At 35.0% G+C, this 25,789-nt stretch overlaps 1 protein-coding gene and 1 long non-coding RNA gene across 8 annotated transcripts in view; both read left to right on the forward strand.

The window, feature by feature from the left end:
* The window catches only part of GPAM (glycerol-3-phosphate acyltransferase, mitochondrial), a 28,990-nt gene extending 9,841 nt beyond the window's left edge, over window positions 1-19,149 (forward strand). For 4 of the 7 annotated variants that reach the window (XM_026704758.2, XM_026704757.2, XM_026704762.2 and 1 more), the window contains 16 exons: window positions 502-648; window positions 1,129-1,225; window positions 2,156-2,292; window positions 3,234-3,333; window positions 4,009-4,221; window positions 4,547-4,660; window positions 5,638-5,723; window positions 6,679-6,794; window positions 7,389-7,459; window positions 9,735-9,999; window positions 10,138-10,280; window positions 11,537-11,614; window positions 14,182-14,322; window positions 14,941-15,130; window positions 15,243-15,301; window positions 16,543-19,149. In XM_026704758.2, the coding sequence (XP_026560543.1) occupies window positions 502-648; window positions 1,129-1,225; window positions 2,156-2,292; window positions 3,234-3,333; window positions 4,009-4,221; window positions 4,547-4,660; window positions 5,638-5,723; window positions 6,679-6,794; window positions 7,389-7,459; window positions 9,735-9,999; window positions 10,138-10,280; window positions 11,537-11,614; window positions 14,182-14,322; window positions 14,941-15,130; window positions 15,243-15,301; window positions 16,543-16,659 (2,074 nt within the window). In that variant the 3' untranslated portion in view covers window positions 16,660-19,149. The remainder of the gene's footprint in view (window positions 1-501; window positions 649-1,128; window positions 1,226-2,155; window positions 2,293-3,233; window positions 3,334-4,008; window positions 4,222-4,546; window positions 4,661-5,637; window positions 5,724-6,678; window positions 6,795-7,388; window positions 7,460-9,734; window positions 10,000-10,137; window positions 10,281-11,536; window positions 11,615-14,181; window positions 14,323-14,940; window positions 15,131-15,242; window positions 15,302-16,542) is intronic. The other 3 variants (XM_087932718.1, XM_026704763.2, XM_087932719.1) reach the window with 1 other exon arrangement.
* LOC148125803 (uncharacterized) overlaps window positions 1-21,806 on the forward strand; it is a 503,025-nt gene extending 481,219 nt beyond the window's left edge. Inside the window, exon 2 of the long non-coding RNA XR_015743488.1 lies at window positions 20,627-21,806. This is a non-coding gene — a long non-coding RNA (uncharacterized LOC148125803). The remainder of the gene's footprint in view (window positions 1-20,626) is intronic.
* Window positions 21,807-25,789: the final 3,983 nt, after the last annotated feature.

Here is a 25,789-nt window from a genome sequence, read left to right on the forward strand (position 1 = left end):
ATCATTTTATGACCTTTCTTGCCATAGTTGTTAAAGTGAATCACTGTAGTTGATAAGTTAGTAATCCAGTTGTTAAGTGAATCTGGCTTCCCCATTGATTTTGCTTGTCCAAAGGTTGCAAAAGGTGATCACACGACCCTGGAACACAGCAACGGTCATAAATATGAAACAACTGGCAAGCACCTGAATTTTGATCACATGATCATGGGGATGCAGCAAACGTCGTAACTCTGAAAAAACGTAATAACTTTTTTTTGGTGCCATTGTAACTTTGAACAGTCACTAAATGAACTGTTGTAACTTGATGACTAGCTGTATTTTTAAGTGAAAAAATCATGAATATTCCAAATACAGAGTACTGCAGTGTATTGTTAATTAGAAATAATGATGGGGATATTTTTAATCTCTGAGTTTTGGGTATGTTTAAATTGAAGATATATGATCTGAAGTAGTTGAAATCTACAATAAATCTTCAATTCACTTTATATTTGTAACATTTAGAGTGCAGAATGCTATTATACAGGAGGCTTCAGAATTAGCTGTAAATGGTGCTGATCAGCTGGAATCTAGAAATATTAACAGAATCAAGAAGAAAGCTAGAAGGATCCTTCAAGAAATGGTAGCAAATGTCTCTCCTTCTCTGATTAGGTAATAATACTAAGTTTGGTTTGTGAGGTCTGTGTATACTCAATATTGCTTATAGCCACAGAGATATTTGTTATTTCTTATCTAATATTGTTTTTCCATTGTCATTGTTGCAAAATGAATAAAACTCATTCTCTGCCCTTGAAGAATTCTTTCGTATATTAATGTATCAAAACTATTTTTTCAATGGGACAAGGGAATATGTTCTCAATAAGTGTTATTTTATCAGCCCAACATTACACTCTGTTCAGAATTATGTGGAATTAAAATTTCTTTGTATGTTATATTTTTACAGCTGATAGTAGTCTATCAACTATTGTTTAAACTATGTTAATAAAATTTTCACACTCATTTAACACTCTTTTGGTTGATCATGAATGATGTGATTGTTTCTGTTTTGAACATGAACAGTGACTAATATATTTGTATCTATCAATTATTTGTATAAAACTGATTACATGGTGTCTTATATTTTTCTTTCAGGTTAACAGGTTGGGTTTTATTGAAATTATTTAATAGCTTTTTTTGGAATATCCAGATTCATAAAGGCCAACTAGAGATGGTGAAAGCAGCAACTGAGGTAATAAAATTAATTAAGGCAATGTATGCAATGGTACTGCAGCATTTTTATTTTTATACTATACTAAATATCTAGTTATTTTCAGATTCAATCTGTAAAATATTCAGGAAAAAAATATCTTTACTTTTCTTTCCTGAAAAAGACACCTTTGATAAAAGGGTATAAAAAGTAAAATTTAGTCACATCCAGCAGAATCTGATTTAAAGTGTTAGTCTTAAATTTCAGCACATAATCACTTAATTGCTTATTTAATAAATACAAATAATGCTTTAAATGTTGTTGCCAGAAGATTTTTTTGTATAGTAAATTGTGTTAATGCATTCTATGTCTTCCTCAATGTTTATAAGGAGAAATGCAAAAGTTAGGTTTTATAATCTTTTTTCAATATCCAGTCTCATTTTGGTTTCTGAAGATTGTTGAATTTATGAATCTGAATCTGAATTACTGGCCAAGATATATTGTAGTATATTGTCAACGAATGATGTATGTTTGGAATAACATCCACTTGAAATTTCATAATTGCGGACTATTTAAGTGATAGTTTACTATCAAGTAGTTATCTATTTTTTATTTAATATATTTTTGCCATTAATTTCCAGATTATTTAATTTTAAAAGTATTGAAGTATTGTTCAAAGTTTACATTGCTATATAATCAAAATACAAAGTAAAGTATATGTTTCAAGTCCACCTTAGATTACCCATAGCATGATACAAATAAAGCAGTTGTATTTAATTGCTGTAAACATTGCTGAAAATCTATTGCCTGTGAAATATATATCCTTTCTATTTCATTCAGTCCATCTTCCTTTCTCTCCTATTGACAATGCAAGTATTACCAAAAGAAAAAAAGGAACACAGTGGAAGTGCAGTAGTTTGATATGTTAAAATTATATTTTGACATTGAACTCTTTTTTTCTTCTTCATACAGCTAAATTTGCCTCTTGTCTTCTTACCTGTTCACAAATCTCACATTGACTACCTACTTCTCACATTCATTCTTTTCTGCCACAATATCAAGGCACCCTACATTGCAGCCGGAAATAATCTGAATATTCCTTTTTTCAGGTAAACAGTATCAGTTCTTTTACTATGTTAATGTCAGCCAATTTTGTTCCCTTACCTGACCAAGATGAATTATCAAGAAGCTACCTAAATGTGTAACATGCATTGACTATAAGTGCATTGTTGTATGACATATTATACATAGTCAACAACTTTTACCTTAATTTGGTAAATAAATAGAACTGAGATTTCAATTGTAGTGGTCTTATTCTGAAATTCTGATAACATTTTAACATATAAAAAATCCAGAGTTTTAACATTGTCCATTTTCACATTACTGCACATGAAATTCCTGTGTCAGAAAGGAATCATACTAAATAGAATGAAAAAATGTATTGTATCTGTACTTCAAGAACTAGTAAATTCTTCCTGATAGACAGAATAGTCGACTTCTAATATAGGAATATATAAAATAGAAGTTGAATATATAAAAATATTTGTACGGCATAAAGTTTTATAATTACCAATTCTTCACTATTGAACTCTCATTTATCTCACATTTTAAAAAATAATCAACTATTCCTAGCTAAATAGAACTGTAATACTTCAAAAGAAAAGTATAAGTATATTTTGTATACTTAGCATGTATCTTTAAATGAAATGTTTCTTCAGAACTACAAGAATCAACACTTGCATTTAAACATGTTTTAACATATATTTATATGTAACCACATTTTCCTCAATAAAAACATTAAGAAAAAACATATCAAGAAAAAAGTGAACACTTGTAAATGTTTTTTGATGCATAATGCTAGGAGCAATTGATTTGAAAGCATCTAAAGAGTTTATAATCACATGCTCAACTAATATTTATTAGTTTTTTTCCCTCTCATATTATGAAAATAATATGCATTTGTATTTTTTAATCTGATACAACTTTTGTCAATTTTGCCTTCTTTCCCTTTTAATTAAAGAGGCATGCATATTTTATTTCCTATCCTTAGCACCTTAATCCACAAACTTGGAGGTTTTTTTATTAGAAGAAAATTAGATGAGAGACCTGATGGCCGAAAAGATATTTTGTACAGAATGTTACTGCATGTGGTAAGTACATTTTAAAAAAACAACAGTTTATTTCTGCAAATTTGATAATAAGACCTGTGTACCATTTCATTGCACAATGCATATTTAAATTTGTAGCAAAGTTCAAAATTTAAATCAGTATCATTTCACTTTATATGGTAAATGAGGTAAAGTTCCTTTCAGGGCTAAGTCCAGATAATACAAAAGATTCACTATGGTAGAAAGGCTTCTGCCAAGAAAAGTGGAAAACTTGTACTTTTATGTATTTCTGGAAACTGTGATGACTTCATGGATCACTGTATGCATGTCAGTAGTGGTATGGTCTATATGTGTCACCTGAATAAATTTATATACTTTAATTAAATGTTGAAACTGCATCTAATATCTATATATAAACTAATATCTATGCAACTATATGCTCTTAATTGTGGGCACTATTGTTAGTAGACACCAAGTTACTTGTGATCTTTCAGTAATAATTATCCCATGCAACTTTGTGTCATTCCAAGAAAAGTAGAATTGTATTTTATAGATGTGGGCATGTTGTTTAAATGATTAGAAATCTTGTTCCGCTCAGAGTTCGAGTTCCAAATTTGAACAGTGCTCATGGTAGTTGCCCACTTTATAAACAATGCAAAGAATATTTGAAACAATGCAAAGAACTTGTGTCTGATCTTGTTGCTATTCTCTTTTCAGCATATTGAAGAGTTGCTTCGACAGCAGCAATTCTTAGAGATATTTCTGGAGGGGACACGGTCCAGGAGTGGCAAAGTAGCCCATGCAAGGGCAGGTCTTTTATCAGTGGTGGTAGATGCTCTGTGTTCAAATGCTGCTCCTGACGTACTAATTATACCTGTGGGAATCTCCTACGACAGAATAATTGAAGGTCACTATGCTGGTGAGCAGCTGGTAAGAGGTGCTATTGTATGCTTAACGTATTTATAAATTTAGAGTTACTATTGACAATTCTGCTAATAAACTATAGTTTTAAGACAGGTTAACTTTCATCTGTACTTAATATGCCACAAAATAAAATCATGCAGAAAAAAAATCATTCAGGGAAAAATGTTTAAAACTATATGTTCATTTAGTGAAAGCAACTTTATAACAACTTCACATGTTTTGGAGGACCAATGAATTAGATTTAGTTTTATTTTTGAATAAGAACAGACACAATTGATGTATTAATGTAATATGATTTTTCCCCTCTCTTTTTCTTTTCAATGTCTTTCAGGGAAAGCCCAAGAAGAATGAAAGCCTATGGAGTGTAGCCCGAGGGGTCTTTCGAATGTTACGAAAGAATTATGGATGTGTTAGAGTAGATTTTGCTCAGCCATTTTCTTTAAAAGTAAGCTTATCTTTTAAGACTAAAATTCCATTGAGAAGCTGTGAAAAAGATATTTTAAACTATTTGAATTTCAATAGAAACAATATTTCAAGTTTTTACTTCATGCACAATGGTATTGCTCAAACAAAAGAGTTTTGTAGCTGAAATCTCATGCTAGAAAATGGATTCTTACACATTAACAAAGTTCTGAATATGTGATGCTATGGCTTCAAGCTATTAATCAAAGAAAACAATAGTAGTACCAATAATAACTGGAGCAAATGGAGCATCACTTGAGCATCTTGAACCCCTTCAGCATTGACAATTTTACTTACTGTTGGTCAATTGCAAAAGGCAGCTTTATCTGGATCACTTTACATCCTTCATATCTTTAACACTATCAAACAATGTCTGCCTATTCACAGATCCTTGGGAAGGACTTGATAAGTGGATGAAATTAGCTAATTCAGTGCAAACATCTGGCTGATTTTAACCACCAACAAAAACAACAATAATTTACTTGGGACAGCTTACATTCTTTGATGATATATTAATATTATTAAACAGCAACATCTGACTGACCAAAGACTGAGAGATCAAGGTTGGAAAAAGCTAGTAGAGCTTCTTTTTTTTTGAAGCAATGATGCAAGAAGTTTCACTTAGAAATATCTAAAAAATTCATTATTATCTTTTCAGTTTGGTTGTCATTTATTTTAGATCAGGGATATCAAACTCGCGGCCCATGGGCCGGATGCATCACACACTGGCCACACCTACACCCTATTTAGCTAAGGGGAAAAAAGTTGGGATGCATCATGTGATGACGTGAGTTTGACACCCCTGCTTTAGATTCTAGAGGTAATAAAGGCACTTCAAAAATTACATGTTTTTAGTATATTATATTATTGGCTAATTGTCAGTATTTGCTACTATGACAATCTCTGAAAATCCTTTTGCTAATCAGTAAGATAGTTGTTATAAATGTTATGTTTTTACAGGAATATTTAGATTGCCAAAATCAAAAACCTTTGCCTGTTCCTCTTTCTTTGGAGCATACTCTGTTACCAGCTGTACTGTCTTCAAGGTAAGATGAAACTGAGGATTTTCTATCAATGATGAACAAGCAACAATCAAATATACTGTTAAATCTACAGAGTAAATTATAAATGTTGAGGAAGTTCTTTTTCAAAGTCCAGTTCATCAAGCTTTAACACATATCTAAGGATTCATGATCAAAATGTTTTCTGTGAATTTCCTTTGAATAAGTTAGAAATCTGTTTAGATAACAAATCCATCATTTTAAATTGAATATTATCATACTTAATTATGCATACAATTAACTAGTACATTTCAAAAATGTGCAGTCAAAGTAGTTAATACTTTGAATTCTAGCTGTATGTCTAGCAATTATAGCATAAATATATCTTGAATTTTGGGTATTTGATCGGATTTGACTAAGTTTGAGCTAGGCTATTGAATTTTTTGGGGGGAAAACTTAAGTAATTGATTTTCTGGAATTATGTATCAGCTACTTAACAGCTTAAAACTTGGGGAGTTTTATGTATTTTTTTCCATATTATCGAGAAAAAAAAGATTTTGAAGAATTGTTATAAGATAGGAAAGTTGTAAAATGTATCATTACTTCAAAGTAATTATTTCTTGAGGATATGAAAATCTTAAGATAAAGCATGCTTTACTATTTTGCAATACAACCTGGATACTACCTTGGGCATCCAGACAGTTTCTTTGTTAATACAATGTGATTCCATGAAGCAAGCAGTTGTAAGAAAACTCTGTCAGACTTAGATCTATAATTTAATCAGGGAAGTGTGGTTGAGGATAGACTTGCCCTAAAGTAATTTTCAAAATCTGTTCTTGTAAGACAAAATCTGTTCTTATCTGCAAGTTCAGTGCTGTCTCCCTCGCAAATATAGTCTTTAGCACTGGGAACTGCAACTCTTAAATATTTTTAGGTCTTACGATGACATAATTCATAAGTACAGTTTATATAGTACATCCATTCTGTTATTTATCTTCAGGCCTAACTACATAGTGGGAGAAAGTTCAGAAACTGCCCTTCCTGATTCCAAGGATTTATCTTGTGAACCACTGAGAAGACAATTAATAGCTAACTTGGCAGAGCACGTAATGTTCAGTAAGTATTCGTTGTGGAGTTCATTCTGCATTTTCTCTGTCACATTGAACTTTCTAAATAACAGGGCTTTCCTCATTCTGCATCATTCTTTTTTTGTCTTAAAATTGCACAGTTTTTAATCTGAGATACGTCATTTTGAATAAGTCTCTTTATTACAGTCATTGTATTTACTGTATTTTAGAATTTTACTTAAAATTATAGATTGCCTTTCCTAGAGTGGTGTAATACCTTCTGGATTGCACCAATATAGGTATCATGTCATATCTACTTATAAAAGGTTAATGTGTGAATAGCGTAATCTTACTTTTCTTGAACTATTTATCCTAATATTTCAGAGTTCAGCTCATTCAAATAAAGTCTACAGAATCTAGATTTGTATGATATAAAAGAAGCACAATTACTAAAACTTAAAGTTTATTTTTGATCAATAGATGGTTTTTTGTGCTGCCTTAATGAAAATGAAAAAAGTCTTTCTGTATAATAATAATACTTAATTCAGCCAGGACTGACATTTTATAACTGCTGCTTTCTGAGCCTTTCAGTTGCAATCCAAAATGCCAGTATAGCTTTACTCTGTTTTGTTTTTGCTTTTAGCTGCCAACAAATCATGTACTGTGATGTCAACACACATTGTTGCCTGTTTGCTGCTCTACCGACACAGACAGGTAAGGCTACTGTGTTTTTGCATTCACTGAATAGACTTGCAAAGGGTCAGCAATACTGAAAACATGCTCTGTACCAGTGGTTCTTAACCTTTTTGAAAGAATTGCCCTCTTGAGCCATTGAGGAAGTTATCATCGCCCCCCCCCCCCAACATAACCTTTCAATCACAACACAGGGAAATAATTCTTCAATTTATGCAAACACATTTTTTGTTTTCTTTAAAATCGTCATCAGGACATATCGATGCAAATAATTTATTTCCAGTCTTTTTCCCATATCTCAACTGTGTGAAAAATTCTGATGCCACCCATCACTTTACTCCCAAACTTCGTGATACATGTATTTCATTAATATCTTATTTATTAAAGGTACTTAAATGCAATGACCACTGAAAACCAAATTCAATTGCAAGAAAATGAAATGCCCGAAAAAAACAGTAACATTTAATAATTTAATTACAAGTGAATTTTAAGATGCAAAAAGAAATATAAAAAGGGTATAAGACCGCAATGCAGGAACTAAGATTTTCAAGATGAAAACTCTGAAACTAAATTAAGATTCAAGGAAAATATATATTCATGCGCACTGTAAAAAGGTTTAAAAAGACACAAAGAAAATTTTTACAGAAAGAAAGCAACAAAAATCAGAGCGACAAATTTAATGGGTAGAGTGATAGAGGCTGTTGCGCAATCCACATGAAGATGAGTGATGCGTATTCACATATGTATGGTGTTCTTTACTGAAGCCAGCTGGAGGAACATTTTAAAACACAGTTCAATCCACTAATAGCAAGCAATCTGGTGTTTTTGTATGACAGATATACAGCGGTTCACTGTACGAAAAAAGTCTCAAAAGTTCTCACTCCATCACTCCATATTGCCCCCCTTCCGATCCTTCGCCCCCGCGCTGCCCCTTTTCGTTCTCGTTCCATCACCCGCCTAAAAAATGAAATCGCCCCCTGGGGGGCAATATCGCCCAGGTTAAGAACCACTGCTCTATACTTTTGTTTCCCTATTTTATCTTATTTAGTTTGTTGAGGAATAGGATGCATTTATAAGCTATGTGTAAACTGACTGTTAATTTATTCCTATTCTCAGAAATAAGGAAGGAAACTACACATATTTAGAAACATTCCTTATCCAGCTCCAAGCTGTACTGTACTAGATGAATGTATTATCTCCTTCCTGAAAAAACTGCTGGTTCATTGTAGTCCATCACACCAGCATCCTTCTGTGGGCATCATCTCTCACACAAACCAACAAAATATAACTACCCGTCCCCTCAGTATGTTGCTTCAGGCCATAATTCTTAAGTATCATAAATGTTATTTCAGTATTTCCTAGGATTATAACCCTCATTCTTTGAAAATTATTCGAAGCAATCCTACTAATGCATCAATGTAATCAATATATGCATACTGTTGAATCTTTTTTTGTGTACTAGGGCTTTTCTATTATCCTGAATCTATCTATCTATCGTCTGCTGTATATTACTCTTCCTTTTCAAATGATTTATAAATAAGTTTTGGGTGGAAGTGAGATATCTTAAATAAAACTATCATAAAAATCAGTGGCTAAAACAATAGCAATAACACTTAGACTTATATACTGCTTTACAGTGCTTTCCAGCCTTCTCTGAGCGGTTTACAGAGTTAGCATATTGCCCCCAACAATTTTGGGTCCTCATTTTACCTACCTCGGAAGGATGGAATGCTGAGTCAACCTTGAGCCTAGTGAGATTTGAACTGCCAAATTGCAGGCGCCAGCAGTCAGCAGAAGTAGCCTGAAGTACTGCATTCCAACCACTATGCCACTGTGGCTCATACAATACTTGTTTTTCTTTTAATGACCCTGTAATTCCTTGCATTGGAGTGGAATCAGGGAGACTGAATGAAGCTGAGCATTTCCTGGATGGATGCCCTTCCTGACCACCACAGGGAGCTTGCAACAGATTTCTTTGTGCCCAGAGAAAAGAGAAATATCTGCTGCTAAACTCAGCCTCCTGATATTGAGGAAAGAGTTCCATCTCTAGGCCACCACAGCGTTCAGCTAAAAACAATAAATACATATTCTAAAAACTCTGTTTATTTCAAGAAAACAAAACTAAAATAAATATGCCAATTTAAATGGTATATAACGGAATATTTCTTGCTCTTCTGACCTTAGCAAATAGGAACATCTTCAGTGGTTTCTGAAAGAAAAATGTGGGCAAACAAGCTTTTTTTCTGACTTATATGATTGGAGAGCTGTCATTTGTTTACTTCAATACTTTGTCTAGGGAATTGATCTTTCTAAACTGGTGGAAGATTTCTTTTCGATGAAGGAGGAGGTCTTGGCTCGGGACTATGACTTGGGATTTTCAGGGAATTCTGAAGATGTTGTCATGCACGCTATCCATTTGTTGGGAAACTGCATAACCATCACAAACACCAGTCGGAATAATGAGTTCTTCATCACTCCCAGCACAACTGTTCCTGCTGTCTTTGAACTCAGCTTTTATAGCAATGGGATACTGCATGTCTTCTTCAAAGAGGCTGTCATCGGTATGTTCTAAAACTGTCCTTACTCTGATGCCTGAAATATTCCCTGCGTAATGTCGCTGTTACTATTTAAGAGGTTGTGTTTGACATATAACGCAGTACCTTAGGAATAACTTTGATATATCTTCTCTTTTGCTTCAGCATGTAGTCTTCATGCTTTACTGAACAAAAGGCATAGAAATGGTATCAGTGGGATTCTACCCAATGTGGTTAGTCAAGAACAACTGGTCCGAAAAGCTGCCAGCCTCTGTTATTTGCTGTGTTATGAAGGAACTGTTTCATTGGTAAGTGTTGGATACAGATTCATTTGACACATATTCTGTTGCTACCATCATATCATTTGTATTATGCTACAGTACTGTGGGTCAAATGGAGGTGTACTCGAGTTCTTAAAAAGAGGAAATGAAGAAGGGACAAGACAACAGGTAGCTGCAAGCTGTAGCAGTTTCCCTTTATATAGAGAAGTGATAGGCAAGTTCTCTCTGTATATATCACACACACACACACACACACATTATGTCTAAAATGTGACTAGAAAAAAGAACATTATTGACAAAGGCAATAAATATTGAACAAATTATTTTACAGCTTAAACCATTTTAAATGACACTTAAAATGAAGCTAGAAAATATTTCAAAGCATTTTTTCTCATTTTTACATACAATTATTATATATAAAATATACATCCTTTAAAATAAAAAGCTCATAATAATAAATAAGATTCTTTATTTATTGATAATGATAGATAATGTTGTATTCTGAATCCAGTACTATTGCTTCCGGTATTACATGAAGAAGTACCAAGTGGATTTTTTTTTTTTAAAGTAACATCTTACCCTGTTCAGCAAACTATGGTTATTAATTCCTGATAGAGGAACTGTTCAGTGAATGATCTTCCAGCAGACTCAAGGCAATTTAGACCTAATGGTCTACAAAGTTAAAAACTAATCCTTTCTACATTAGAATATTTAACCATGTTGGAATTTGAAGTGTGACGGATATATCAAGCATTAAAGCTGATAGTATAACACAAGGCAGATTGGAACAAGCTGTGTAAAACAACATACAGCACTAGCTGAAATAATACATAATAACACATATTGAAATATGTATGACTAATAATTTTTCAATTTTTCTGGAATAGCTTTTGGGATGAAACGTGGACAAAGAAATTTTCAAATATGGGAGAAAGGTTCTTTCTAGTTCTGTAATTGTTTATTTTCCTCCTTTCAGTTTTCAATTACGGTGGAATTAAAACAAATGCATTACCTGTGTTTCCTCTGAAATAGGAAAATACTTGCAAATACATCCTCAGATCTGATCTACACATTTACTTTACTATCTGTTTCAGACAAATAGTTATTATTGACTTGAAGTAGCTGCAGAGGAAATTAACAATTTCTTTTCTTGAAATCATCTTGTTTTTATAAGAAATTGTTGTTCATTTTATGCAAGAATATTCAAAAGCAGCAATCAATAGAGAAAAATAGCACAACGAAAGATAATAATCATGATTGATCATATTTGTTTTCCTATTCAGCCCTGTCAGCTGTTAGGTCAAGTGTGCCATGAAGCAATTGAACAGTTCATACAATATGGAGTTCTTTTAGTAGCAGAGGTAAGATTTTGATGATGTTTTTTATGTATCTAGATATTTATGGGCCTTGAACTATAAATTTCCCAACTTTTTATACTCATTTCACTGCAGAAAATCTTTTAAGAATTCTTCTTCAGGCCAAATAAGTTTTGATGCTTAGTTTTGTATATATAATGTTATTGATATCAGGAAAATTAATTCTAATAAAAATAATATAAAGGAATAAAAAAAATTAAGAAATAAAAGAAAAAATGCAAGGAAATAAAATTGAAGAAAAATGGAAAAGAACAAATATTCTTTACATCCAGGGGTGAGATTCAAATTTTTAACAAGTTCTGTGGGTGTGACTTAGGTGATGGGCATGGTTGGTGGCCATGTGACTGGGTGGAAATGGCTTGGTGATCATGTTATTGGCTGGGCATGGCCAACTCAATATCACTCACATCGAGGCACGCATCTCCTCGCCTGGCCTCTCATGACTGTGGGTATGTGTGAAAATGGTCATAAGTCACTTTTTTCAGTCCATTGTAACTTTGAATGGTCACTCCACACAAGCAAAGTACCAGCAAAGGAGGGGAAAAAAACTCCAGAGAAGTTCCAGAGACAGGAAGTCTAATCCTGCCAAGAATGTAATAAGGGTTAATGGAGAGGCAGATTCTGTAAGCAACACCAGAATGTTTCCTTCCTGCCTTCCTTACAGGATTAGGCCAGTAATTTCTTCTAACAACTAGTTCTCCGAACTGCTTAGAATGTTAACAACCGGTTCTAGCGAATAGATGCGAACTGGTAGAATCCCACCCCTGTTCACATTGGTTATAAATATAAAAAATAAGATGGGATTGGATGGGTTAAGAAAAGAAAAAAGAAAAGAAAAATTTTGTTTTCAAATATTGATTTTTAAAATCTGTATCAAAGTGTATTCAGAATTTTTGGTAGTTAGAATGTTCAGCATTCTACTATTTTAGTAAAAATATTGCTTATTAATTAATATTTATTAATAGTTACATAAATATCATCATATATCTGCAGGGAATTAAAAATTTAGTTGGCTGTTAAATCTATCACTTTTTTCCCAACATGCTTGTTTGACTCAGTTCCTTTAGACTCAGGAGTTGAAATCAGACATTTACTTTTTCATTGATTATTGTTAAATTGTTGCATTGCATATTTTTATTTGTTCATTAACTTCAGCATGCATAATGAAAAAAGTTAATTAACTTCATTATTACTATTAATCATTTAGATTAAAGCATTCCACTTTTCTAGTTTAAGGACACTATCCTTATACTGATAGAAGAAAAACTAGATATAAATTACTTTTGTGTGAAGGAGAATTTGTTAAACATAAAGGTTAACCATTAAAGATTTTCTTTCCCTTCCTAGGGGATCAACTATAGCTATTTAGCAAGACAATTTTATGAATGACATAACTTTTGGTGGCAGTGTTGAAAGACCTCTTTCTCTCCTAATGCTTGGTTAATAAGCAAGTGTTGAAGCAGGAGGAAGATTATTTTTGCTTTCACAGTGTATAACCTGATGACTGCCTGATGAACCTTCTCAGCATCTTCTAATGTTTATACTTTTGTTCGGCCATCATCTTCCAATATTCTTAGGTTAGATGAAATTTGGAACTGAAATATGAATATACAGTAGTTTTGTATCTTGCTGATTTTAAAGGAACTATTCTTAAAGAGATCTCAGTAAGTAGATAGGTACCATTTTCTTTTTTTTTCCAAGCTGTATTTACTTATACTTTCAGAATGAAGAAATATTATTATATATTAGATTAAGTATGTGTATGCATGCATATGTTTCTGTTAGATAGACAACTAAAAGATAGACAACTAAAAGTTAACAATAAAAAATGTAGCAGTCAGCACACCAGAAGGAACTAAACTAATTTTGAAAAAGGATAAAAAGCTTAGGCAAGAAATCCTCAACAGGTTAAAAGAAAAGCATATATGAACGCTGTGTTCCTGATTTATTAATTGTATTTATTATTAATTATATAGGTTCAAATTTAAAGCATTCTTTGTGTGTGCAATACAGAATTCTCCAGGAGATGAAATTATCAAATTAAGAAACTCAAACACTAATGTTTATATTTGTGCAAATTGCTGTAGAGGAAATTATTTAAAACTCTGGAATTCTGAAAAATCTGAAAATGCCTCAGGTGTTTTATAACCTAACACATGAAATATGCTTGAATCATGTTTCTATAGTGACGAAGTTGAATTGGTTCCATTTCTATGAAATTCAGTGGCAGAGACTTTCTGCAAACTGAAAGTTTCCAGTGATAGATGACACCTAGATTTTAATTTTAAGGGAAGTGTCTTTAGCAATTAGCTTTATTTTCAGTGTAAAGCATAACAGTGATAATAATGCAAGCCAATCTTTGTCATTAATTGCGCAATGTTGATCCAGCATCTTTGGTTTATAAATGAGACACAGGATTTCTTTGGAAATGAATAGTTGGATCTTCTTCCTTTGCTAACACCTGAAATAACTACAGAAAAACCCTAGTATGAAAAGCAATAATTCACAATGAAAAAAACATAATTCTTATAGTTCTGTTTTTCTATTCTAAGCAGGAAGAACAGGAAGATATTAGTTCTCGGCTTACGGAGCAAAACTGGGAAAAGAGTATTCCGGAGCCATTGTCTTGGAAAAGTGATGAGGAGGATGAAGACAGTGATTTTGGTGAAGAACAACGAGATTGCTACTTGAAGGTACTAAGTAGATTTGTAGGATCAAGTCCTGTGTGTCTATATGTGTCTGTGTATAATTGTTCCATAGCATAAAATGGATTAAAAGAAAAGAAGGAAGAAAAAATTGCAAGAAATGAAAAAGATAGTTTCTAAGAAATAAGCCCAGATTTCTTTTAAGCAGATTTTGAGATACTATGATGTGTTGCTGAATAACAGCTTATGGCAATGCAACAATTGTTCTAATCATGGCTGGGTGAACAATCCAAAAGACAAAGCAAACAAACAAACAAAACAGTAAAGCAGTAATGGAGTTTTAGTTCCCTTTAAAAAAAAGTTCTTGCTTTATATGTCCATGAATTGATTAGATGCTGGCCCAGGAAAACAAAAATTAAGACACAGAAATAAACAAGGAACTCACAAAGCAAACCATATTTTCTGTTTATATCATGTGCGAAACCAGATAAGCTAATAACAGACTCTAGTTTTAAACAATAGTTTACCACCTGAGATAAACCATAATTTATTCCCTGGCCTGCCCTCCTGCAATCTGATAATGTCTGGGTTTTAGTGTATGGGTTTAGCATTATGTACATATACTGTTGCATTATCCTCTTAGTGATTGTTTTATTATTATTATAGGTGAGTCAGTCACAGGAACACCAGCAATATATCTCCTTCCTGCAGAAGCTTCTAGGGCCATTACTGGAGGCATATAGTTCAGCCGCCATCTTCATCCATAATTTCAGTGGACCTGTCAGGGAAACAGACTGTCTTCAAAAATTACACAAATACTTAGTATCAAGAACAGAAAAGAATGTTGCAGTTTATGGTATGTCAAATAGTTATTTCTGTAGAAGTATTGGAATTATGATTTAATCATATTGTTTTAGACAGTGGCTTTTTAAATCTGTAAATTAACAATATTACTGTTATATTCACAGCTGAAAGTGCCACCTATTGTCTTGCAAAAAATGCAGTTAAAGTGTTTAAAGACATGGGGGTAAGTCTAGATAGCTATTGCTTCATAATAATTATAGCAAACCTAAACATTAGTCCTTAGCATGTAATACAATGTATGTGATCAACTTTACAAATTTGTTATTTAGTGTGTCTGTGTGTGTCTGTGTCTCTGTGTGTATATTTATATAGTTTTATCAAGAATAAAAAGCAAAACGGGAAAACAAAAAAACACACATCCAATATTTGTTGCTTAGTTTTTTAATGTTTTCATTCTTAATCTGAGATTACAGCATAAAATCAAAGGGCAGCAATCTTCAGATAGTATGGGTTTCTCTAAAATAAACCATCCCAAATTTTGGCAGTGTTTGAGAAATTTGAAATTTTTGTGAGCTCTTGCATGATCTTGCATAGGAGCGCCTGCTGTCTAAAAAAGCTCATGCAGAAAAACTAACATTTCATTAAATGTGATGATCTTGTAACACTTTGTGCTTTTCATTTTTTAAAAATTAATTTTGAAGCATGTAGACACATGTTGCTCTGAGTATCATGTTCTGGACTCTGCTAATTCAAGGAATTAACTCAAATTATCTAAATTATACTATGTCAAATTATTACTGTGCCTGTGAATATGTTTGTTAGATTAAGTGGCCATGTATTTGGAAAATATTCAGCAATTAATCTAACAGGATAAAAATGAAATGGTTTTTTTTAACGATAGAATGTAGAAAACTTTTAAACACGTATAGCTAAATGATAACTGTGTTAAAATAAGGATTTGCTTATCCAATATTGTCTCCGATTACAACTTCTTTCACTATTACAATCAGACCAAGAACAGGATCCAATCTATGTCGGTCACTGGGACCAAGGTTTATTCTTCCAAGCCTTCAGGATTGAGCTGGAGCTCAACCACAGGGCAGTTCTCTCTCTTCAGAATGTTATATTCATATTCCAGAATATGACCTATTTTGGAGAGACAGAATTTCCATGATGATGGGCTCCAGCATGATTTGAAAGCTTGGAAGGATAAACCTTGGCCCAGTCACCGACTCATTAGATCTGCAACATTATCCTGGGACACATATCTTTTCCCTCATTTGCAAGGCCATGAGCAGGTCACAGTTATCTGATTTACCTTTGACGAGCTGATATTTTGGCTCTCAAACTGAACCAGAATCGTTGATTGTCTATGTTACCTATATAGAATCAATGCATATTATGATTGTTAACAAATATGCAATGTGCCTAGAAGTTTTTATGGAAAATCTGTCTTTCTTGCAGGTATTTAAGGAGACAAAACAGAAGAGAGAGAACATTTTGGAACTAAGCAGTACTTTTCTACCTCATTGTAATCGGCAAAAACTACTGGAATTTATTCTGAGTTTTATTGTACTTTAGAATATCTCCCAACTTCTCCTAGTAGACTTGGACAATGCAATGCAACGCTTCAGGATTTGGTTCTGCTTCCACTGTATCAGTAGTGCCATTTTTGGCAAGGCCTTATCTGACCCAAGCCATAAGAAGACAAGTGCCTTCTTACATATGCACATATGGGACTACAATATTTAGAATTCAAACACATTGCTAGTATCCAACATATTTAGTGAATGTTTGCACAAACCCCTGAGTTTTTCCATAAATTTGTATCAAGTATTACGGTTTTACATTGCAAAATACTACTTGTACTTCAAAACTAATGACTGACAAATGCACCTATCTGCCAGATTTGAACTGCATAAAATATTTTGATTACTATGTGAACTTTACAAAAGCTCTGTCAGTATAACTACTTCATTGTATTCAGTACTGTAAATGAATGGTTTTTAGGAAAATTGAATGGGGGAAGGTGTCAGAAAGGACATATAATATTTTATTCTACTAATATAATGGTAACATAGTAAACAATAATAGCAAAGTAGTCACCAGGATCTAATTAAAATTAGTTGAACAGAAAACAGCCTGCACAAAGTGTGATCCAAGTAACAAAATGAGTATAAAATGTATCAATCTTTCTAACATAAGAATTCAAAATTTATTAAATTGGTGCACTAAAGAAATAGATGACACGAATTTATCCCCCAAAGTTCTAAAAGCTTTTCCTGATGAGCATTTAAATTTTAGTCCTCATGTTTTCCTCGCAAGCACTTGGAACTCAGATGTAAGTTTGGCTTAAGCTATGCCAGTGGTGCTTTTGCAAAAGCAGCTGGACTTCTGAAGAATTGAAGAAGCTTCTTGAATGAAGAGCAAAATGTTTTCAAGGAAAAACTAGGAAAATCCAGTTGCCTTTTGGAAAAGCCCCTTTTGGGACAACCATGACCTGGATGATTGAGAATCTCCATAGATATCTGGCTTAAATTGATGAAATAACCTAATAAATACATTATCTCATTCTAATCTTGATTGATTTTGAATGGAAGATGTTTTGCTATCATAAAGTTTTACAAGCTATATTGCTGAAACATGAGTGATTTGAACTATGAGATTATGATGATAACATAAATTGCAAGCAATGTATTATTGGTAATCTTATAGAAGGCAATAACTTCCAAGCTGCATTACAAAATGAGCTCTACAGACTCATACACAGTATATCAGGAAAAGCAATAATGACATTTATTTTTAAGAGAGATACCTTGTTGCCTTAGCCCTTGAAGAAACTTTGTCACTGAAGTATTAATAGTATTTCTCAAATTCATTTTTTCATTTCTTATGTGGAGTTGAGAAATAGTTTGATTATGAAAATCCATGTTTCCTTCCTTTTTAAAAAAAATAAATGCCTGAGTACTCCTCCACATTTATGAAGCTTGGATTTTCTATAAATGTATTTATTAATTAAAACATTAGGATGTTTTTCGGTATTATCCTGCAGTTCTGAATGATGGGAACAACTATGCAAATTTGTCATCATAAAACAGGTGCTTTAAAACATATTAAGATAAATATTTGAACCAAAGTTGCATCTGATCAATAACAGCAATAGTCAGAAACCCTGACTTAATTTGTTGCTTTTATGGCAGGATAGCAACTGAAATAAAATTCACTTGTTCTATTAGTCATAACTATATGGGGCAATTATTTTCTTGTTGCTTGTTTGAACTATTCATGAAACCTGAATGTATTTTGAATAGCAATTTTTAAAGACTGATTCCAATTTAGGTCAGATAACAGGTGCTTGTAAATAAATAATTTCCTGTAGTTTCACTGTAGTTCAGTAAACATCCATTGTATTAGTAGAATTAAGATTATGTATTAATAGATCCAAGCAATATATTATAAATGACATTTTGCTCATTTTAATTAAAATGTGTCTAATTTAAAGAAATGAGGGGCTAGGAATTAGTTTGGACAATAGAAACTAATTGCTAGTTATCATTTCATGGGGGTAACTTATTAACATTATTAAAATGTTTAGCTAATAGCAGTGTTCATTTGAATTGAAGAGATATGCAATGTATTGTAACTACTGAATATGAAAATAGGGTTTAAGTGTTATAAACAGAGACTTTGCTTGTACAGAAACGTCAATCTGAATGTTGTTCACTGGCAGAAGTCTGTGGCATGGATGTAGCATGCACCTAGCAATACACCTAGCTTGGCATTTCCATGAAGGTAAAATACAGATCTTTACTGGAACGCTGCTAAATAGAATGCTTCTTTTGTAGGATATTATTTTCAAATCTCATGTTCATCTTCTAAGGCAGAATCTACATTTTTCAATCCTAAAATAATGTATGGTTCCTAATTCTGCTTGTAGAACATCCAAAATAGATACTGAAATGTATTATGTTGACAACTTACTGAAAATAATATAAATAATATGGTGATCTGAAGGACAACATTCTATGTATATTTGTTTGTTGTGTAGAATGAATAAAATTACTTTTCAGATCTCCAGTGATTTTCTAAGATTACACAATTGTTAACAACACTAATATATTATTAAGCAAATGTAATTTATCTAATTGTCTCCATATATATATATATATATATATATATATATATATTTATATTTATATTTATATTTATTTATTTATTTCTGAGGTTCTCGTGGGTATTGTATGTGGATCTTTGGTTATTCGGGTTTTCTCCCGCGTAAGATTGGAAGTATCTTGGCAACATTTCGATGAAGTCTCATTCATCATCTTCAGGCTTGTGTCTTCGGCTCTGTGCTTCTCAGAGTGATGTGAGCTTGCAGCTGCTTCTTCCTTTTAACTGCTAGTGGGGGTGTGATAATCTGGCCACACGGGAAAGAAAAACTGAACAACTTCCTCACACACCTCAACAGCCTACACCCCAAAATACAATTCACCATGGAAACAGAAGCTAACAATCAACTTTCCTTCCTAGATGTCTTGGTATACAAAAAATCCAATGGCTCCGTAGGACACATCATCCACCAGAAGAAAACACATACAAACCGCTATCTACACGCACTCTCACACCACCACCCAGCACAGATAAATTCCATAGCCGAGACACTCATCTCTAGAACAAAATACTTCGCCGACGAACAACACCTAAAAACTGAACCACACACTCTCACCAACGTACTAACAGCCAATGGATTCCAAAGAAAGAAGATTACCCACCTAATCCAAAAAGAAACCCCAACCAAAATCCAAGACAGAGAACAAGAGAACAGCAAAGCCCTCCCATATATAAAAGGCACTACAGACAAAATCAGCAAGATCCTCCAAAAACACAACATTAAAACAGCATTCTGCACAAACAGAAAAATATCCACCATCCTAAGAAACGCTAAAGACAAAATCGAGTTAGAAAACCAAGGAGTATACGAAATCCCCTGCACTGCCTGCCCCACCACATACATTGGACAAACTAACAGAAGAATAAGTGCACGCATTGAAGAACATAAGAACTCAATCAAAAAAGAAGATCCGACCTCTTCCCTGGTCTAACACCTCAAAGCCACAGGACATGAGATTGACTTTAAAAATACCAGAACTATCACCAAAACCGAACACTTCAACAGCAGAATAATCAGAGAAGCCATAGAGATAGAAAAACGCCCACACAGCATGAGTAAATGAGATGACACCTCCCGCCTCCCAGCCATTTGGAAACCCGCCCTCATGAACAGACGAGTACCTAACGTGAAGACTGACACCAGACCCACACCCATGAGGGCCATACAAGATGCCACCACCACACCTTCACGTAGAAAGCAGACTCACACCCACACAGAAGATGAGACATGGCCACGGATCAGAAGCCGCACTGCAGCTGCATCACTACCCACTTCAAACCCCTCCGAACCATACATGAAGCGAACTGTCACCCACCATGAAGATGTAGCACGACCACGAACTCGAAGCCAAACAGCAGGATCACAGCTCACCCCCAGCAACTAAGACTAACCTGAGCACAACCAAGCCCCCACCTGAACAGAACACACCTCCAGCCAATCAGAACACAGCCAACCCCCCAACCAATCAGAGCATAGCCAAACCCCCAACCAATGAGAACACACCCCCACCCAATCAGAACACAGCCAAGCCCACACCCAATCAAGTACACCCCCACTAGCAATTAAAAGGAAGAAGCAGCTACAAGCTCACATCACTCTGAGAAGCACGGAGCCGAAGACACAAGCCTGAAGATGATGAATGAGACTTCATCGAAATGTTGCCTAGATACTTCCAATCTTACGCGGGAGAAAACCCTAATAACCAAAGATCTACATACAAATACCCGCGAGAACCTCAGAAAACAAATATTGCACCTCTACGGGGAGGAAACCCACCATCTGACCAGGACTTATGAAAAACTTGAAGTCCAAAGAGCTTCCATTTTATGTGACCTCACATTCCTATGTAACTGCCGAGATCAAAATTTCCCACAAGCTTCCAATTGAAATTCCACACCAACACAGCAGCCACCAAACGCATCCTAAAAAGAACAAATTGGCCCTAATTAGAAATGACTTCACACAAAAAGATTTCTCCTAGACCAAATCAACAAAGATCTCCTCACACTTCACCTCAGACTCAGCAACAAGATTCACCCCTTACTTTGGGACAAATCCAAACAACTCGCTGTCTGGAGAGCCGAAACACAGACCACCCTCAAGACAGACACACACACCAACAAACTCAGAAAACTACAACAACGCCAGAAACCAACTCCTCCCCCCTCACAGCCACACATGAAACAAACAGTGCACAACATCTCAGACAGGATCCTCACCGAAGCCGAAACCAAGGTCCTTTCAAAAAGATTCAACTTTGCTGCCGCTCCCAAACATATCACCACAGAAACCATCATATGCGGAGTTGAAACCAGCCTGACCAAAACCAACCCTGATGATGCTAATAGAATCAGACTCGAAATCACCAACATCCTCTGCACTAGCAAACCACCCAAAAGCAACTTATCCAAAGAAGAACAAACTGCACTACTTAACCTGAAAGAAGACACCAGCATAATAATCCTACCAGCAGACAAGGGCAACGCGACAGTGGTTATGAACACATCTGACTACCAATCCAAGTTAACCAACCTACTCCAAGACCCCACATACAAACCCCTAAAGACAGACCCCACCACCTACCTAGAAAAAACCACCAGATCCAAAATAAAAGCCTCCCCCCGTCAGTGAAGAAATCCAGCAAAGTATCACACCCAGAGAGAAATCATCCAGATGCCCTAAGCTCTATGGTCTCCCCAAGATACACAAAGAAGGAACCCCACTTAGACCAATAGTCAACTCCATAGGATCACCTCTACAAAACCTAGCCAAATTTCTCGCCAAACAACTACAGCCCTATGCAGAATCCATCAACTCACACGTAAGAAACTCATCCCAGTTCATCGAGATCATAAAGAAACAAAACTTACAACCCAGTGACCTACTAGTGAGCTTTGATGTCATATCCCTCTTCACCCAAGTGCCTATAAAAGAAGCCTTGACAGCCATCCAAAACAAATACAACCCCCCAAGCACATCCTAGATCTGACCAACCACTGCCTATCCAATACATACTTCACCTACAATGGACAAAAATACAAACAAATAGAAGGAGCACCCATGGGATCACCCCTCTCACCTGTCACTGCTAACCTCTACATGGAACACTTTGAAACACAAGCTCTAGAAAAATATGATCACAAACCCAAACTCTGGCTCAGACACGTAGATGACACCTTCATAATCTGGCCATATGGGAAAGAAAAACTGAACAACTTCCTCACACACCTCAACAGCCTACACCCCAAAATACAATTCACCATGGAAACAGAAGCTAACAATCAACTTCCCTTCCTAGATGTCTTGGTATACAAAAAATCCAATGGCTCCATAGGACACACCATCCACCAGAAGAAAACACATACAAACTGCTATCTACACGCACTCTCACACCACCACCCAGCACAGATCAATTCCCTAGCCGAGACACTCATCTCCAGAACAAAATGCTTCACCGACGAACAACACCTAAAAAATGAACTACACACTCTCACTAACGTACTAACAGCCAATGGATTCCAAAGAAAGAAGATTACCCACCTAATCCAAAAAGAAACCCCAACCAAAATCCAAGACAGAGAAAAAGAGAACGGCAAAGCCCTCCTCCCAAATATAAAAGGCACTACAGACAAAATCAGCAAGATCCTCCAAAAACACAACATTAAAACAGCATTCTGCACAAACAGAAAAATATCCACCATCCTAAGAAACGCTAAAGACAAAATCGAGTTAGAAAACCAAGGAGTATATGAAATCCCTTACACCACCTGCCCCACCACATACATCGGACAAACTAAACGCCCACACAGCATGAATAAACGAGATGATACCTCCCGCCTACCAGCCATTTGGAAACCCGCCCTCATGAACAGATGAGAACCTAACATGAAGAATGACACCAGACCCACATCCATGAGGGCCATACAAGATGCTACCACCACACTTCCACGTAGAAAGCAGACTCACATCCACACAGAAGATGAGACACAACCACGGATCAGAAGCTGTACCACAGCTGCATCACTACCTGCTTCAAACCCCTCCGACCCACACATGAAGCGAACTGATGCCCACCATGAAGATGTGGCACGACCACGAACGCGAAGCCAAACAACAAGATCACAGCTCACCAGCTCAAATCCCCCAGCAACTAAGACTAACCTGAGCACAACAAAGCCCCCACCTGAACAGAACACACCCCCAGCCAATCAGAACACAGCCAACCCCCCACCCAATCAGAACACAGCCAAACCCCCAACCAATGAGAACACACCCCACCCAATCAGAACACAGCCAAGCCCCCACCCAATCAAGTCACATCCCCACTAGCAGTTAAAAGGAAGAAGGAGCTGCAAGCTCACATTATTCTGAGAAGCACAAACCCGAAGACACAAGCCTGAAGATGATGAACGAGACTTCATCGATCTCTATTTGTACTTGTGAAACCTAATCAAGTCTCAAAAAGTTTTAATACTACTTTTTCCTTTTAACATTCCCTTTGTCTCTTATGTAAGAAGCACAGCTGCACGGCCATTGTATTTTAATAAATAATTGAAACTCTTTTGGTGTAATGTGACTAAGTCTTTAAAGAATAGAAAAAATATGAGTGCTCTCTACCAGTTCCTGATGTTTTCTCTGTCTTATCTAAGCTTGAGACAGCTGATGATAATCTGTTAGAAAAATTGCTATTTGTTAGAAGAACAAGAAAATACCATTCACTAACTAGTTAATCACACTTCACTCTTTTACTGTAAAGTTGGGAAGTATTGGGCTATCTCACTTTCAAACTCAACATTATTACGGCGGTGTCACGTGATGTATCAAGACTTTTTCTCCCTTTGCTAAACCGGGCATGGCCTGCACGTGATGTATCCAGCCCATGGGCCAGGAGTTTGACAGCCTCGGTCTATTTAAATACATTGTGCATTCTACAACACTGCTCAATGATAGTTGAGATTCAAGTACAGGTAGTCATCAATTTATAACAATTTACTTAGTGACCATTCAACATTTTTCACACTTATGACTCTTGCAGCACCCCGTGATGACATGATCAATATTCAGATATTTAGCAACTAACTCATATTTATGATGGTTGCAGTATCCTCATATTTATGATGGTTGCAGTATGACCACAAGCAAAGTCAATGGGGAAGCCAGATACATTTAACAACTGTTACTAAATTTACTGTAGTAAGAAAGGTCGTAAAATGGGACAAAACTTACTTAAATGTCTTAGCAATAGAAATTTGGGGCTTAATTGTGGTTGTAAGTCGAGAACGACCTTTAAAGTGCTAAATATCCAAGACTTTAGGGCAGGTTAAGGTCATTGCTGACAATACAATTTAGTAGCAGATCATGTGCCCTGCAATCCTGTTTTAATTGCTTTCCATTTGTCTATGGGAGTTGAGCCTTACTGACCAATTTAGCATTAAACTGTCTTAAGCCAATGGATTAGTTTAGATGGTAGTTCATGTATTAGTCTGGTAATTGAACAATAGTTCATGAATTAGACTATTTAAGTCACATCAAAAGTTATTTAAGTCACTGATCAGCATGTTGAAAATGGACTCAGCTGAAGTATGGCTGTGTACTTCTAGGGAAGAAACATTGCTTGTCATTCTTCACGGATGAAAACTAGAGGTTTTCAAAGAGAAAGTGGGTAGTTACTACTGTTGTTAGTTGCAAAGTCATGTCCATCGTGACCTCATGGACAACATTCCTCCAGGCCTTGTCCTCTATCATCCTCCAGTGTCTCTTTAAGCTCACACCTACTGCTGCAGTGATTATCCAACCACCTCATTCTCTGTCGTCCCCTTCTTTTGCCCTCAACCTTTCCCAGCATTAGGCTTTTCTCCAGTGAGTCACTTCTATAGAGTAATGGAATTCCAATTTTGAGCAAGAGGTTTGGATGAGATGATTACAAGGTTTTCTCTGTCTTGTAGTCTATATTAAGAAGATTGATATTGTCAGTCTGATGATTCTAACTTGGAAAAGCAAAAAAATATTTTGAAATGAAATATTTTTGAAAGTTTGGCTGAAATTAGTGTTCAGATTGAGCTTTATATTATGTAATTGCTGTTACAAAACCTTTGAGGGTGCAAACAAGTTTTGGAATATCGTACAAAAATTGTAAGTAGCTTGGTATGGAAAAATTCCTTGCGTCTTTTCACCAGGCTATTTTTGGATGATTCTTATATTACGTTTATATATCATCTTCACATATAAGCCATGAGAAAATCTTTGACTGCTTAAAGACTGCCCTGAAAGGTCTGATTAAGCATAAACCATAAATTTCTTCTTTTTAAAAAAAATGGCAGTAGAAATTGATAAAATCATTACAGGCCTGCTAACTATAAAAGCCTTTCTTATCTGAGTATATGTTGTACAGCTGGACATATAAATGACCACTACAGAGTGGTAGCTCCAGATAAAAGCTCTCAATATTATAATCATTGGGAAAGGGCACATGGGAATTGTCTGCCTTCAAATCAGCCTGAAAAATGGAGCTGAAGATTCAAAGATGCTATTTCCAATGAA

This window comes from Pseudonaja textilis, chromosome 4 (assembly GCF_049901715.1).
Source record: "Pseudonaja textilis isolate UNSWEBS1 chromosome 4, rPseTex1.2, whole genome shotgun sequence".
Taxonomy (NCBI): domain Eukaryota; kingdom Metazoa; phylum Chordata; class Lepidosauria; order Squamata; family Elapidae; genus Pseudonaja; species Pseudonaja textilis.